At 39.5% G+C, this 16,130-nt stretch overlaps 1 protein-coding gene across 1 annotated transcript; it reads left to right on the top strand.

Annotated features, from left to right (window-relative positions):
- Positions 1-331: 331 nt before the first annotated feature.
- Positions 332-14,234, top strand: DMC1 (DNA meiotic recombinase 1). The gene is made up of 14 exons (XM_082764740.1): positions 332-457; positions 3,067-3,157; positions 3,772-3,816; positions 6,721-6,867; positions 7,169-7,251; positions 7,806-7,858; positions 8,740-8,781; positions 9,973-10,045; positions 10,589-10,680; positions 11,534-11,607; positions 11,705-11,819; positions 12,664-12,724; positions 13,303-13,419; positions 14,080-14,234. The coding sequence occupies exons 2-14, from the start codon at positions 3,101-3,103 to the stop codon at positions 14,147-14,149; spliced, it is 1,029 nt and encodes a 342-aa protein (XP_082620866.1). The 5' UTR covers positions 332-457; positions 3,067-3,100; the 3' UTR covers positions 14,150-14,234.
- Positions 14,235-16,130: the final 1,896 nt, after the last annotated feature.

The raw sequence follows: 16,130 nt of genomic DNA, 5'->3' as shown, positions 1-16,130 counted from the left end.
GCAGTGTTCTCACCCCTCATAACACTTGAAAGTCCACCAAAACTAAGGGCACCGACCCTGGGATGCCACCAGCTTCTCCTCAGCATGGTGCTGCACTGCCAGCTCATTTCCACACAGCTGAACTGAAACAGGCCATTCGCTTTTCAAACAGGATCTCCAAGGAGATGGGACTGCAAGCCGCTGGAAGTGTTTATATCCTAAAATGCACTTTTCCCGTCCTTTTAAAATGACAGATCGCCATGTGCATGACTCAATCTCGTTTTCCTATCTTGTGTCTTCAGGCAAGTCACTTCTCTTCCAGCTTTCAGAAGTGGATGCCCTCTGACGGGCTTTGGCCACCCACCCCAAAAGCGCCTGGTGTAGTGGGACGCGTGTAGGGCACCCACTGCGCTGCATCGGACTGCCCACCCTCAGACCCACCACCGCTGTGTGTCGCGAAGCCAGCCATAAAATAAGGGTAAAACAACATTTCCCCTCGTTGACAAACGCAACAGTCGGTAAATTTTAGAAGATAACACGCTTGAGGCCAAAAATGAACTGTATTTTAGTGAGGGGAGGGGGGGAGCAGCCCCATTCCTGTCAGGAGCCCGCGCGCCTCCCTCAGGGCGGTCCCGCCATTAGCGGCGGGCCCGCGGCTCTCCCTCAGCGGCTGGGGCTGGGTCCCCTCAGCACCCAAGGGTGTCGCAGCCCCTCAGGGAGCTGCCGGGCTCTGAGCAGCGGTTCAGTGACCGTGATCATCATTTTGAGGGGGGGGGGGGGGATTTCGGCTTTCCCAGTGGATTTCTGTGGAGCCTCGCCCCTTTCTGGGAAGGTGAATTTGCATCCCTCGAAAAGGGCAGACGTCGAGGAGAAGCCAAATAAATGTGTGTGTGGATATGTGATTAATCGTTTATTTGTAAATGTGGAATTGCGGCACGGTGCTCCTCAGGAGGTCAGGGGGAGGAGGGAATGGGTCATCCTGCTGCCTGTAACATGGAGGCCCGAACTCAGCTCCTGTCAAATCAGCTGCAATGTTCCTGTCCAAAAAAACACGTTTATTAAACCCAATTTTATGTGCTCAGGCCAAGAGCTTGTCACACCAACAATCTATATCTATTCAAACTAGTGCAGCAAGCCGGTCTTGCCCATGCATCCTTATGAATAGCTCCAAGGGCAGTAATTACAAGGTTTTGTGGCACCTGAGGCACCTGAGGTGCCACAAAAGCATGTTTCTTCCCAACGATCCTTACTTCATAATGGATTTGCTGCATTGTCGCAGCCTTTCAGCCTTTTTTCTTGTTCACTGCAGTCAGTGGCAGCTGGAATCCTCTGGGCCTTCACTGTACCAACACACCAGGGACAGGAGGGCTCAGCACTAAACAGGGTTTTGTTCATCCCTAAAACTTTCAGAGAGTGTGGTATAATTTCTCGATTTTTCCTTCTAGCCCGCAGGAAGGCACGTGTCTGGGTCTGCCTAGTTTTTCTGCTTTGAGGTGCCAATTGCCTAAGGACGGGGAGTAGGAGAGTGAACCTATGACTTATTAAACCATGCTTGTAGTTCAGGATTATGTGCATTTTCAGGAGGATATTTTTAATGGAGAAGGGGATTTTAATACTTTTTGCATTACTTGTTTTTCTTCCTTCACCCTTTGAAGCTTGGGGTTTTAAAAATCTCTTCAAGTACTTTTTTATTTATTTTACTGTAATTATTTTTCTGACTGGTATAAAGCATGATGTGAAGGCATGACTTCTCATTCCATAATTGTCAGGCTTTTGAAATAAAAACAAAATACATCTTGATGCTATCAGAAATAACTGACATTCTAGGAGTACTTCTATTGAATACTAACAGAAGTGACTCCATCGTATATTAACTCCAAAACCTAAATAATATCATCCTAGCATTATATTTTTTTTCTCGCTTTTCCCATCCTCTGTATACACAAGACTCTTGTAAGAAAATTAAGCAGACCTTAAGTATCCGTTTAAAAAATGAAAAAAGCTATTTGCAGATATTTATTCTAAATTATCCCATCTTGTATTTTCATAATAAACCCATCATATACTTTTCATGGATTTTGTTAACAAGGATGGGTAAGTAAATGCTTCTGGATGAGGCACTTTACAAAACTTTTGATAAACCATAGCTACAGCAATGAAGGCAGCTCGCAAGACAGAAGCAACCTAACAATTTATAAAATCACAAAACTGACAAAATGGGCTATAAGACCATATTTGTAAGGAACTATTAATTTATCCTGCTTTTATGAAACTTAAGGAGGTAATAATGTGCTTTTTAGTTGAGCTTTTTATTTGGTAAGTGCCTGTTCTGGTTCTAGGCCTTGTTAATGGAAGTCTCACAAAAAGGGCAGTGAAGCCATAGCAGAATACAGACATGGCAAGTTAACCATGAGAAACCATGAAATAAGCTTTCATTTTTGCATAATAAAAGCCTCAGATTTCTACTACCCTTCTTTTATTCTCTTCATGCTTGCATACTTCTTACAGGCATTACCTGCATGTCTTCAGCTTTTGTTAGGTATTCTGAATTGCAGCAAAGAACTTGAAAACAAATATGACTCTGAAGTGTGCCCTCGAGATATATGACTAAGAAGTTGTAGTCTTCTCAATAGCACCTTTTTGTGAGCTTTGGGTCACACAAGATGAGGAAGCTGAGATATTGCGTAGACTTTTCCATTACCTGTTCTATCTGCAACTCGACTGACTTTTGATATAAAAATATCATCTTTAACTTCCTTACAGCAATAAATTCAGCTAATGATAAATCACTGAAAATATTCTCACCTCCAAAATCACACTTGGACCCAAGATTCTCACAAGGGAATGAGTTCTCTTCTTAATACCAATTAAACCCTTTCTAGCTAAATTGGTTCGTCAGAGAGTAACACAATAGATTTTCTCCTTTTGGTCTGGTAGGACAAAAAGTGGGATAGAGAATCCAAGTTTAAATCCATATGTGATGACGCACTGGGAAGGCTGTGTAGTTTGAGGACATTTTAAAAGTTCCTTCACAGTTACTGACACAATTAATACCCCTCCAATGCTGTCTTTGCTTGTGTTTCTCAGTACTGATCAATATTTTATTGCCTGCTCTTTCACGATGAAGGCCATGGAGGATCAAGTAGTCCAAGAAGAATCAGGATACCAGGATGATGAGGTAAATTTGCGATTCATTGAAAAACAGGTGCAGCAAATATCTGAAGGTATTGTTGTAGTGTAATGAATTCTGTGGAGAGACACGATGTCCCCAAAGGCCATCAGGGAGTTCAATGCATTTAAAATTTTGTTACAGTCTAATACCAGGAAAATCTCATTCTCCTAGTCCTTTTACAGTCTTGCTCTTCAAATGCTCTTCGTTAACCTTTCAAAAGCTATGCGCAGTTTTTAATGGGATTATCATTATTGCTCTATATCTTACACTTGAATACTTAGTGTGAGGGGATTAGCCATTAATTTTATGCTTCCAAAGAATGGTCATCAGCCTGGAAAGGCTGAAGAACTGTGGGTGAAAGAATTGAGACAACGATCTTAATACAAGTTTTATTAGCACAGCAGAGGATTGCTTGCCTGTGAAGATACACTTTAAGAAGAAAGTGATAGGAAATGTGTAGGCCCTCTTGGCTTACTGTGGGTTATCTTATTTTGGTAGTTCAACAAGATATGTATTATTAGGGGAAATCATTTCAAGATTTACAAATTACAAACACATATACTGAGATAGATGTAATTATGAGAAAAAAAAAATCTATTTTCTTTTTTTTTTTTTTTTAGGAATCCTTTTTTCAGGATATTGACCTGCTACAAAAGCATGGAATTGTAAGTATTACCAATGACTTTACCACACAGAATTGTCCACGTAAAGCTATTTTAATGTTATTTCCAGAAGTGTTTACACATTGATACAAATAAGTGAAATCCCTCCTTGCAATAAATATTAAATCATTCATGTGAAAGCAAATTTTGCCTTTGGTGATAAGACAGATTTTCAGAAAATCTCATTCCCAGCAGATTCCTAAATAAAGTGGCAAGATATTCAAAATATTTAGCACCCGGTACTTCTTGAAAAACCAACCAGATGTTAATTTATTTGAAATCTGAGTGATAGATTACTTCCTGTTCCTGCCAATCTCTGTAATTATACCTGCGTTTTTGGTTCCCTTAAAATTACTCAGTGGCAATTGTTGCTAAACTATTTTCAGAATGCAGTATAAGGGAGTAGAGTAGAAGTGAAGAAAACATAAATAAGTAGAGAAATAAGTGGATAGATTTCTTCATCAAATATGAATTCCTATAAGTGTTTTCATCATCATCATTACTATCACATAAACATCACCTTTTTACTTGAATTACTGTTATTATGTGTTTGTCCAGGAGACTGACTCATGGATCAGAATGTTCAGTGTTAGAGAAGCAGAACGAGAAGTTGGGTTTGCCCAAAATAATGTAAACTTTAAGATAAATGACTGTAGATGGATACAGAAAGGGATGGCAGGCACAATGAGGCAGCATTTGTCAGCGCTGGAGCTACTGCATTCAGTATGTCAGCAGTGTAATTGTTGATTTTTTTATTGGCAGTTCATTGACAGGGAGTTTTAAAGAGAGTTCTGCAGAAGAATAATGAGATAGGGGGCTGTAATCAGCATGGGACAGAGTAGGAAAAACACACAGATTCTTGTGTTAAAAATTTAAAAAGATGACCAAAGAGGTTGACCTCATGAGCTGGAAGGGAGCTGTATTAGCCTGTCAATATTGAATAAAGCATGCAGAGAATGATACTGAGGTATGAAGGATCCTGAAAATAGAGGGATGATGACTTAGGCTGTTTTTCATTGTGCATTTTTGGAGACACATCTGGTTTAATAGGAGTTTCCTGATCATTTTTTTTCTCCTTCTTTCCAAGTGGTTATTCCCACCCCCCAGGGGAAGCTGGTATTGTCAGCCGTGTCAGTGAACATATGATGCCCCATACCTATTAAATTCACTTGCTTAAAGAATTATTTTTTGTGGGTTTAGATTTTTTTTCCTAGGACTAGAGAGAGAAGTATTTAATAGACCTGACAATCTGGCCACAAACAGATAAGCAGAACCTAGGCTGTGGTTTGATGTTCAAATGATTTGATAGGTGCTGCGAGCCTGCAGTCACTGCCTAGCGTTCCTATCCCTAGAGCACAATATTGCTTCTTCTGGTACATCTGTTGTTGCAGCCACCCTGTGAACTGGATTTGTGAAACAAGGCACGCAAAATGCATCAGAAGAAAAAATGTGTTTTAGTTTTGTATTTTAAAAATTCCTGATCCTAAAGCATATAACTGGGACAGAGATGCTCCGTAATAGGGTTGAGAGGATCAGGATAAGCAGCTGGTACAAGGGGGCAGGTGTGTCAGTATGTTAAGCCAGGACTACGGCTGAATGCTTCATAGTATTGAACAGTAGTCTAAGGATGTGTAAATCCTAGCACCTTGGTTGGTAAATACACTGTTGGTGGAAGGTGTATCTGTGAGGGAGAGAACAAGAACTTTTGCAACCAGGTCTGCTACTCAGGAAATTGTAATGTCTTCGTTTGATAACAAAGACAAAGCCACTGAAGAAATGTAGCAGCTGGGAGATGCAATTAAAGTTTCAGTCTAGAAAAATGGTCTTTGCAGGAGTAGCTTGTTGTCTTAATAGAAAAACGCTATGTGAACAACAGTTCAGTGCTTTTTATGTTGCTGATTTTTATATTCTTCTGGGTGGAAGAGTCGTTTTTATTTGTAATTGATTTTACCTCGCCCATCACTATTAATGTAATTATCAAAAAACATCACAGGATGAGAAACAAGCTTCCCAAAGAACATGACTATTTCCTTCCATAGCCCCCCTCCTTTCTTATGTCTTATGTACCCACACACTTCAAATAAACAGAGGATACATCCAGTTCTTATTGTGTGGTTGTTTATTTATTTATTTTTACATTTTTTTTTTTAAAGAAATAACTTGGCTGGAGATGGTAAGATGAAGTATCATCCCAAATCTTTCATGTGTTATGTTTTCTAATGAGTGATCTGTTGCATGCCTTTAAATTTCTAGTGATGCCAGACTCATAAAATGAGGTGAGATGAGGCAAAATGTGTCAGTAGGGTGCTGACTGAAGTCGTGCTGTAGCCAATAAATTAAAAACTCTAGTAAGTCCACTCCAGCTCAAAGTGTCTGTTGGACCTGGAAGGTTCCTTGTGTTTTACATTGGACTTGCTGTGAACATGCAGAAACAGCACAGCAGATAGTCCGCTTCGAACTACCCATGCAAGTCAGCTCCCAGTTATCCATGATCAGATTACCTGGTTTACAGATTATCTGTGCTGAGGGACCAAGGACAGACTGAATTTGAGAGAGTTTATTGGGTTATGCTCCACACTATCTGAAATAATCCATGCTGTTTCTTTACTACCAGCTTCAATCTAGAAAGATTGGTGCAGAACAGGGACAAGTAGGTACAACTGGACCCAACGTGCCTTTCTCACAAAAGCACCAGGATATCTCTGCACCAAGATCCCTCACACCAACGTTACTCAAAATTTACTGCTGTTTGAGTGTGAAAAACTGCAGAAGAAAGAGTTTACTTGTAAATCTGTTTCTTTATGAAAATACACACGCCTGAGTGTATAATAAAGTATTTGAAAGGTCTACTTTGCCTTCTAGTTGTTAACTGTCACAAGCACTCATAGACAGGAACTTTCTTTACAGAACGTAGCAGATATTAAAAAACTGAAGTCAGTTGGGATCTGCACCATCAAAGGAATCCAGATGACAACAAGACGGGCGCTGTGCAATGTAAAAGGGCTTTCAGAGGCCAAAGTGGACAAGATTAAAGAAGCCGCAAATAAGCTTATTGTAAGCCACTCACTTTCCTGATCATTTACATTTATGCTGTCCTTTCCAAAATGCTATGCAGAGTTTCTCTTTACAGAATTTTTCACTGCATCATCAAGATAATTTTGAAAATAATTCTGCCCATTACTCTAAAGGGATAATACTTTATAACAAGCAGACAAATGCTGTGGTGCTTTTCATACCCAATGTGTGTAATTGAGGCTAGGGTGGAGAAGAAGATGCCTAGGTGGGATATCATGCTCTGTCAACAGGTTAAGGCTAAACAAAATAAACATCTCATGTTCTCTTTGGTCTGCCTTAGGAGCCAGGCTTCCTGACTGCGTTTGAGTACAGTGAAAAACGGAAGATGGTATTTCATATTTCTACTGGCAGCCAGGAATTTGAGTAAGCTTACCTCTACTTCAGTCCTGCCTTAGGCCAAGTTGTTCCAGTAATCATATTTATTGTCTGTAATGAGACAGAAAAATATAGAAGAACAAATACTCAGGATATATAGATTACCTTGCATTTAGAGCCTCTGCTGGCTCAAAGGTGCCCGACTTTGTACAGTCATTGTAAATAAACAGAGTTTGCAGCCAAAAATCCTGACTGCAACATCACTTTTTCACCTAGTTACACAACTTGCATGTCTCATGTCAAAGTTGTAAGTCTTCAAGACCTTCCTTGAGATACTTTTATGGAATTTTATCTTTCAAGGATATTTTCTCTCTTCTTTCTTCCCATTTCTTTTCTTTCTATTTTTTTTTCTCTTGCACATACTAAGGAAGGTTTATTATTTTTTTTTTTGTGAATCAGTGACCATGTAGAGCCCTGCACTTAATGCATGATGCGAGGGGCTTTAGGATAGAAATAAGTTTTCTTAAAGCAGCAAAAAATTCTTTTTAATTTTCTTGTTGTGATTTTGTGTGCTTAACCATATCATAATTCTCTCTCTTCAGTAAACTTCTGGGTGGTGGGATTGAAAGCATGGCAATCACTGAGGCCTTTGGAGGTGAGAAAACCACATTAAGTGAGTATTACTGAACAGACAAAGAACTGCAGAATAGTTTAGATTTTAAATCAAGCTGCATTACCTCTACCAAACATCACATTGTAATTATAAGACGAGTACCTGCATGAGTGGAAAAAGAAAGATTCCACTTCCTTTAGTGTTTTCCTATTTTTTCTCTTCATTTGCTTGCAGGCTAAGTATGAGATGAGTAATCATTAGACTTGGGGGCATGCTGATTCAGTATGACATACCATTATTAATGCCCTGATGCAATCTCTGTACCTTCTCAGTAATGAAACTGACACAGAAGATACTCTATTTATGCACACTCAGGACGTATTGAATTTCATAAAATATTTTGCGTTCACAATTAAGCTATTATTACAGTAAGTGTGGTCAGTCAGTGAATAACACTTCAAAAATAAGAGTTTGCTAAACGCTGTGGTCTTCCCTTTAGAAAAGATATATTGGAGACTTGTATGAATTGATGTAGTGAAATGAATAAGCTCATAAACTTCTTGATAATTTTACTGAAAATGAAATTGGGCCTGGTCAGTGGACCCAACCATTATTTTTTCGTCTTCCCTCAGTTATTACTTCTCCATAGTTGCCTTGCAATACTTAACTTCTACAGTAAAGTAGAAATTAAATTAGCATTCAAGTGAGATCAAATTAAAGCATTTTAGATTCTACATTTCATGCAAAATATTTCAACTGTACATTATGTGATTTATATATCTGGATTGAAAGATACAAAGGGTAAAAAAAAAAAAAAAAAAGTGAATTTTATAGGTGTATGTTTCTAATTGCTGTAAATCCTGAATCTGGCAAACTCTGAAGAAAAAAATCTGTCTTTTTTTTTCTTTTTCTTCATTTAATAGAGTTCCGGACAGGCAAAACCCAGCTATCTCACACCCTTTGTGGTAAGTGTGCTACCTTAAAATGGAGAGCTTTTTTTTTTTTCTTTTCCCACTGAACCCATTTTTTACCGTAATATCAAAATCCAACATATAAAGGTAAGTCAGAATTTTCTATCTCTAGAAATACAGTGAAAAAGATCTCGGTGACTCTCACCTCTTACTGATTATGTTTGGGTACAGAATTCATGTAGATAATTGCTTTTTAATACTTTAAGTTTAGCCATAAGGAGGGAGAAGACCATACAAGAAACAATCCCTGAGCTCTGGAAAAGCAAAGCAAAATACGGATTACAGGGGGACAGGGACATTGCTCAGAAAAGGGCAAAGGCAAGATTCTTTCTCAGCAATGTTTTTAATTTCCTGGTTTCAGAAGGTTTTGCTGAATATGACATTCTGAAAGGGCACTGAAGGGATACTACTGGCTCATATTAACTGGATAAACAAAGGCTTTGGCAGTGCCAGGTAGAGCAGGACTTTGGTTCCTCAGCGCTATCTCACCGTGTAGAAATAATAGTAAATAATAACTGCTGTAACTATGAGCACTGCTGGATTATAGTTTCTAGGCACTGGGCAGGCAAACATTCACTTAAATGAACCCATTGTTATAAAAGGATTGTGGCACCTTCTGGAAGACTGGAGCCTCTTCCGTTTAGTACAATCTAATGGCCAAATTAGTCAGCAGGGTTGTATCCTTTTGCATGAACGATTACAACTGAATGAACTGAGTATTTCAGTTTATTCGCTTCAGAGAAACTAAACCCACAATCAGTAACTATTCAGGGAAGATACATACCCAAAGAATTTTTGATTATATGAATTACAGCTGGAAAAAAAACTACAAAATCAATACTGTTAATTTGGGCAGCGGATTTAGAGGGTGTTTTGTGCATAAAAACTAATTAATAACCCCCTCACCTATTTTCAATATAAAATATGCAGATTTAGTGATGTTGCTGAGTTAAACACAATTTTGACACCATTAATTAAATCTCATCTGATCTCCAATAAAGGAAAGTGGTGTGGCTTTCTTTTCAAGCTGGCACTAAGACTTGAGATACCAGTGATTTCCACATTGTTTAAAACTGGTGGCTCTTTGTGATATGGATAAACACTCATCAGATTTTATTAAAAATAATAATAGCATAAGAAACTATTTTTCCCACTTTTTCATGTTGACATTTGTATTCATTCTAGTGACAGCTCAGCTTCCAGGCCCAAGTGGCTACACAGGTGGAAAGATTATCTTCATTGATACTGAAAACACTTTGTATCTTTGGGGCTGATGAAAGCTACAGGTACAATGAACTGGAAAGACAGTTCAGTTTGTGAGGAGGTTAAGCAAGCAGGAGGTTCCAGATAGCTCCCTGGATGTAAAACATTATGATGGACACAGAAAGCTTGCAGAGCACAGTGTGTAGTGGCCCACAAGGCAGTGATGTTTCTCTGTCATTTGATCTAATCCAAGCTGGAAAAAAATAGTTAGGATACAGATTTATTTTTAACTGCTTTTTTGAGATCTAGCATGCTTTCTTAGTAATGGTACATGGTAGGAGGTGACAGATAGATGACAGGTGATAGAAGGTTTGATCCATGTATCAACCCCCCCCCCCCCACAAACCCTAAACACAAACCAATTATCATCATAAGCCCAAAACTTTCTTCAGCATATGTGAGACAGCGTGAAAACTCAGTCTTCTTTAGGATCAGAATAAATGCTCTCTTTTTCCATGGACTTATTTTGGAATGGAGTCTTAGTGTTTTCAGAGCAGGCTTTGTACTCAGAGAAATCCTTAACCTTGACTAACGTCAGCCGGCCGGACCGTCTTCGTGACATTGCTGATCGCTTCAATGTCGACCACGATGCAGTACTTGACAACGTGCTGTATGCACGTGCATATACTAGTAAGATCATCATTGCAACTGCCATGATATCTGTGTTTTATTGTTTGTTTGTTTGTTTGTTTGTTTTCCCCTAAGGCTTCTATTTTACTAGTTCTCAGTTTATTGGGTGAGATTGTCCAGTGAGGATCATAAATAATGTTTTGTTGCCAGCAAAAGGAGTTACAAGCTTGCTTCTATTTCTGGGGGTGTACTGGAGCAGACTGGCTCAGTGGAAGTATTCCAGCTCCACTGCACTCCAGAAACTTTTGCAGTTTGCTGCGACAACGCTGCTATGTGTATGACGGTTGTCAGTGTACCATCTTAGTAACAGAAACACCAATTAATGTAACCGTGATTGCCTGAACGTGAGCTAATTACATAAATGCTGTACAGAAATCCCCTATGATTTTGTGAATAGAACTTTATAGGGTCAGTTCAAGCACTCTGTCAGAAGACACTGCATTAAAACTTGAAGGAAATCTTAAGTGGGACTTTTATTTTCAGAATGCAATATGAACATGAAAATATGGCGATACAATTTCTTTGTGTCATTTAATTCAGCATTGAATTCAAACATTTGTATTGGTTTTCAGCTCTCAACACACACACATACCAAAGTTTTCTTCACAAAGCTTTAATCTGCAGCTTTTCACAAAGAAGCTTTGTTGCCTGGGCAAGTGGTAACTGAAGCCTTCAGGACAAGCACTATTGGGTATTGTAGAGGTAGCTTGTTAATGGGCAGTGGACTTAAAACGTCTGACAGTGAAAATATAAACAGCGCAGACACTTAAAGTGGAATTTTAAAACTCAGGCTTTTGTTGCTTCCGAGCTCTTTCTGATCCTAATTCCATTTGTCAACCGTACTTCCCATCAGGTGAACATCAGATGGAATTGCTCGACTATGTCGCAGCCAAGTTCCACGAGGAAGCTGGTATCTTCAAGCTATTGGTACAAGACACTTTTTTTCTCCTATGCTTTCTGCTTTCAGAATCTACATTTTTTTTTCCCCCACTGAATTTACTTATTCAGCATAATTTCAATGTAGATCATTGACTCCATAATGGCACTCTTCCGTGTGGATTTCAGTGGTCGTGGAGAGTTGGCTGAACGACAACAGAAACTCGCTCAGATGCTGTCAAGGCTACAAAAAATATCAGAAGGTAAGGGAAACATTGCAAAATGTGGAAAACATGGACTGGAGTGAAACAGTAGTTGTTGGTGGCACAACCACCTCGTAGTCTGAGTGTGTTACCCAATCACACATTGGCCCAGGAATCTTTCTTCACTTTACATATCTGTCAGGTCCCAAAAAGAAATGAAAAAGATCAAATTAATTAAAAAATAATTATTTAAATGTGACAGATTAAGGGGTCTTTGGAATGATTCAACGTTTAGAGTTTTCTGAGAAACGGTGTTAAGTCCTAAATGAGAGGACAGGTTGTGGAACTGGACAAATATTCAGCCTTTCCTCACTTTCTACAGTCTAAATACACAAGAAACACAACGATAAAAAAGATAAAGGCACAGGGAGCAGAGTAGGCTGTGTTCATTGCCTCATGCCCTGCACTGTGCAGTGCTCTCAGAGATGACGATGAGATGACCAGGATTCTTCCTTTTTTGGAATGTCTCCGAAATGTTGCTGAGGAATGAGTAAATGTTTTTTTATGCAGTAAATACCAAAAAAAGGGGGAACAGACAGAGGGAGAGAGAAGATGCCTAGGGCAGGGAGCCAACAGGGAAGACATGAATTGGGAAAGACTTGTTCAGCGGGACTCTGAAAAGTGCTCATTTTTGGCATAAATATTACAGCTGAAGTCACACAGCAGCAGAGTTAGGCTGTCTTCTGCCCAACCCCAGCCAGCAGACATAAGGAAGATTTGCTTCTCTTTCTTTTGTGATCTGAAGTGTAGTTCATTAGCTGCCTTGCTCTTACCAGGGGGGTGAGGATATTTTGGAATTCTAATTTGATCTAGCCCGCCTTCTTGGCGTTATTTCCTATTGCAGAATATAACGTGGCTGTGTTTGTGACCAATCAGATGACCGCTGATCCAGGAGCAACCATGACGTAAGATACTTTTTCTCCTTTTTTTTGGTTAAATTCTTCTCATCTGTGTTACATACTTAACAGAGATCAGAAGTGAGATTGTGTGGAGCCAGAGGCGTTGATATGAAGGTATGCTCCTCATTTCTTTAAATGTTTCAGACTGACCATTGGCCCTTCTGGTGTGATGAATCATTTAAGGATGACACCTATAGGTTTCTCTCAGTTTTCACAATTTTTTGTAAATGCTTATCTGCTTCCTGGAATGATGGCCTCTTTCACTGTGACTCGAATAAAGAGAACAAACTACAGAAACTATTGAAAACAAAACACATTACTTTCTTGGGGAGAAGTATATAAATGTAGTTTAAGGCGTGCATTTCTTGAGCCTCTTCCATCTGATGAGAGGACAATTATGCCACTGAGCATTGCACCGGGCATTTGAGCATCCTGTCTTGAGGAAAGCGTGTTTCAGTCCTCTTTTGATTTGTTTGCTTATTTATTATTCATTACTGAGTTCAGTTGCCTTGTCTGCCAGTTAATCACACCATTAGCCTATGGAATTTGCACAGTGAATCATCAACATTTGCTTGCTAATTCAGCTTTCAGGCAGACCCAAAGAAGCCCATTGGGGGCCACATCCTCGCTCATGCTTCGACTACCCGAATTAGTCTGAGGAAAGGGCGAGGGGAGCTGCGCATCGCCAAGATATATGACAGGTAAATCACCGTCCCTTCACAGGAAGGAAGCCACGTTACAGGCAAGGGTAAGGTAACAAAGTTCATGGTGCTGAAACTTAAGAGCCTGTGAAACGATTCATGGTCTCAGACTAACCACGTTTCTGGATGGTACGTTGAGAGAAAATCTGAAAGGACAAACTAATTAGCAGATCTCAAGTCATCTTGCGTATCACGTGTCTGAAATTATGTAATCTTTCATCAGAAATCCTCCTAGGTGCTCATCTCTTAGAGACTATCAAATGGTCTGCTAAGGCAGGTGGGCCCTTAGCAGGAAAATTCCAGAGCAGTTTCCCTGCTAAGCTGTGGCAGATGCAAGTCATTAAAAATGGTGTTAGTGAAATTGCACGGAGACACCAGCGTGCCCGCTCAGGAGCTAAGACGTGGAAGTTAAAGTTTGCATAAGCAGAACCTTTTCTTCTCATACACTTTCTCCAGTCCCCTCCCTTGTGGGTCATCTTCAGAGGTGGCTTTCACATTTTTGATAATATCGATCACTTTCTACAGTTTGCCCACAGGCATAAGGAAGTTGAAATATTCCGTTGAAGTATTCCATGTTGCTTATACTTAAATTTTGGGGACTGTTCCACAACCGCATATAACGTGGGGGAAAACCAGAAGTTTCTTTTTTTCCACCCCCAGTCCTGAGATGCCTGAAAACGAAGCCACGTTCGCAATAACTGCTGGAGGGATTGGAGATGCCAAAGAATAGGCAGGAAACGGATGGAAATGTACAGCTGAAAACCTCCTAGGTAGCTGGGATGAAGATCTGTGCAAAGTCACCGACTCTCTGGCTGCATTTTTATAGTTTTGGAACCATTTGAGAGCTTTTGGGAGGACAGTGGGATAAACTCTGTGTGGTTCAGTTTTACTGATCTTAATAGAATTTGGTTCATTTAGGGTCTTCGCTTTTCAAATGAACTTCCAGCAGACAAAGATATAAAAACCAAGCTCGGAAATTGTTCAAAGAATCCTTTTCCTGTTTTATTGTGAAAATCAAAGCCGTCTTTTCATGTTTAATATTTTAGTTCCTTTAAAGACATCTCTGAGGTAGTGTAAAATCAAACTGAATTAGAATTAGTTTAAAAATTGACAAGTACATAGACGATAAATATATGGAAAAGGCAGTGGCTGGAGCAGAAGCCCAAGAACTTGATGGAATCTCGTGTACAGTAGAGGAAAAGCAGTTGCTTGAAATATACTTAGGTATTTTTATGTTGACTAAATATATATGTTTTTAATTTTTAAGCACTTTTACTTTTTTGAGAGAACGTTGTAAGATAGTTTTTATTAAAGGTGAAAATAAAAAACATGAATTAGAATAGCACTCTGCTTCAGTTGGGTTCTTTCAAGCAAATCTTGCTCTCAACAATCTCACTGATCTTTCATGAGAGAAATAGAACAGATGCACCCCAACATTTTAAAACCTTTTGTCTGGTTCTCTAAGGAAAGAAACATTCCTTCTAGTATCAATAAGAATACTAAAACCAAAGTTTTAAAAAAGATATTGCCATTATTTTTACTTCTTATTAAAAAGTAGAAGAAAACATTAGCAGGGACTACGTAGGGGAGAGGCTGACACTCATACTTTCACTGAGGGAAACGTGTTTATGAGGCAGCTCGCTAAGAGAGCATGCTCACAGGCCACTCAGTCAACCATTTATCCACAAGGTGCTTTAAGGGAAGGCCTTTTTCCCCCCCTCCTGAGTAAGAGCGCTGATTAGAATGGGTCTAGCTGGTGTCTGGTTAAAAATCCTGTCTTCACTGATACATTTTTATAACTAATGCCTATAAGGTAATATGAAGTACAAACACAGCAGTGGCCAGAAAATCATCAAAGAAAAGCCAAAGTTTAACTTCAGCGAGCTTATGCTGTGACAAACCTGAAGGTTCGACAAACCTTCTTGTAGCGGTTTCTTAACACATCTTGTATTTATGCCTGGCTCCAGGCTGAGTTATTTGTTAACTTCAAGGGTTCAAAAGCAAAGGGGACTCACTTTCTCTTCTGCCAGTGCAGCTGATTTTTGACAACCTGATAGCCTGGAAAGCACTGCTGACTGCGTGGCCTTCGTTCAGGCAAGGCCTTACTTTGGCTTGTGCACACAGATCACCACCAGCCAAAAATTCTGGTGCCAGGACAGCCTGATAGGTGCTAGAAGTACAAGCACAGCACGTTTCACATTTTATTATGTTATTATATATATATAATTATATATATATATATAAGGATATTTCACTCTCACCACCATAAGCTCTACTTCTTGCACAATTCAATACACAATTCTATCACGTACGATGCATATCATACAATACAGAGTTAAATTTTATTGTTTCGTTTGGATTTTCTGCTCCATTTTTGGCGCCAGACACTGACAGGCCGTACCCATGGGCAGTACGCCCCGCGCCGAGTCCTCCCCGCAGCACACAGGCCCCGCACGTTGCAGGAGGAGGTTCTTCTACAAAACAGCACGGAGAATTTATGAAGTTTATGAAGGTGACATTGTAAGGGCAGTAAAATCGGGAATTGGTTTGCTGCTATAATGTGTATTCGTATGCGTTCAAGTAGCAAGTAAGCTAAATGGATACCAAGTAGTTGCCTCTGAGTAACTATTTATCTCCCCAAAAATTACCTATGCTTAGCCAATCAGGGCTAAAAGGCAAATACAGGCCTCCTGACACCGCCTGTGTTAAAA

Source organism: Aythya marila (genome assembly GCF_965140915.1).
Source record: "Aythya marila genome assembly, chromosome: 1".
NCBI classification, from domain to species: Eukaryota; Metazoa; Chordata; class Aves; order Anseriformes; family Anatidae; genus Aythya; species Aythya marila.
This window is presented reverse-complemented; position numbering and strand designations above follow the sequence as displayed.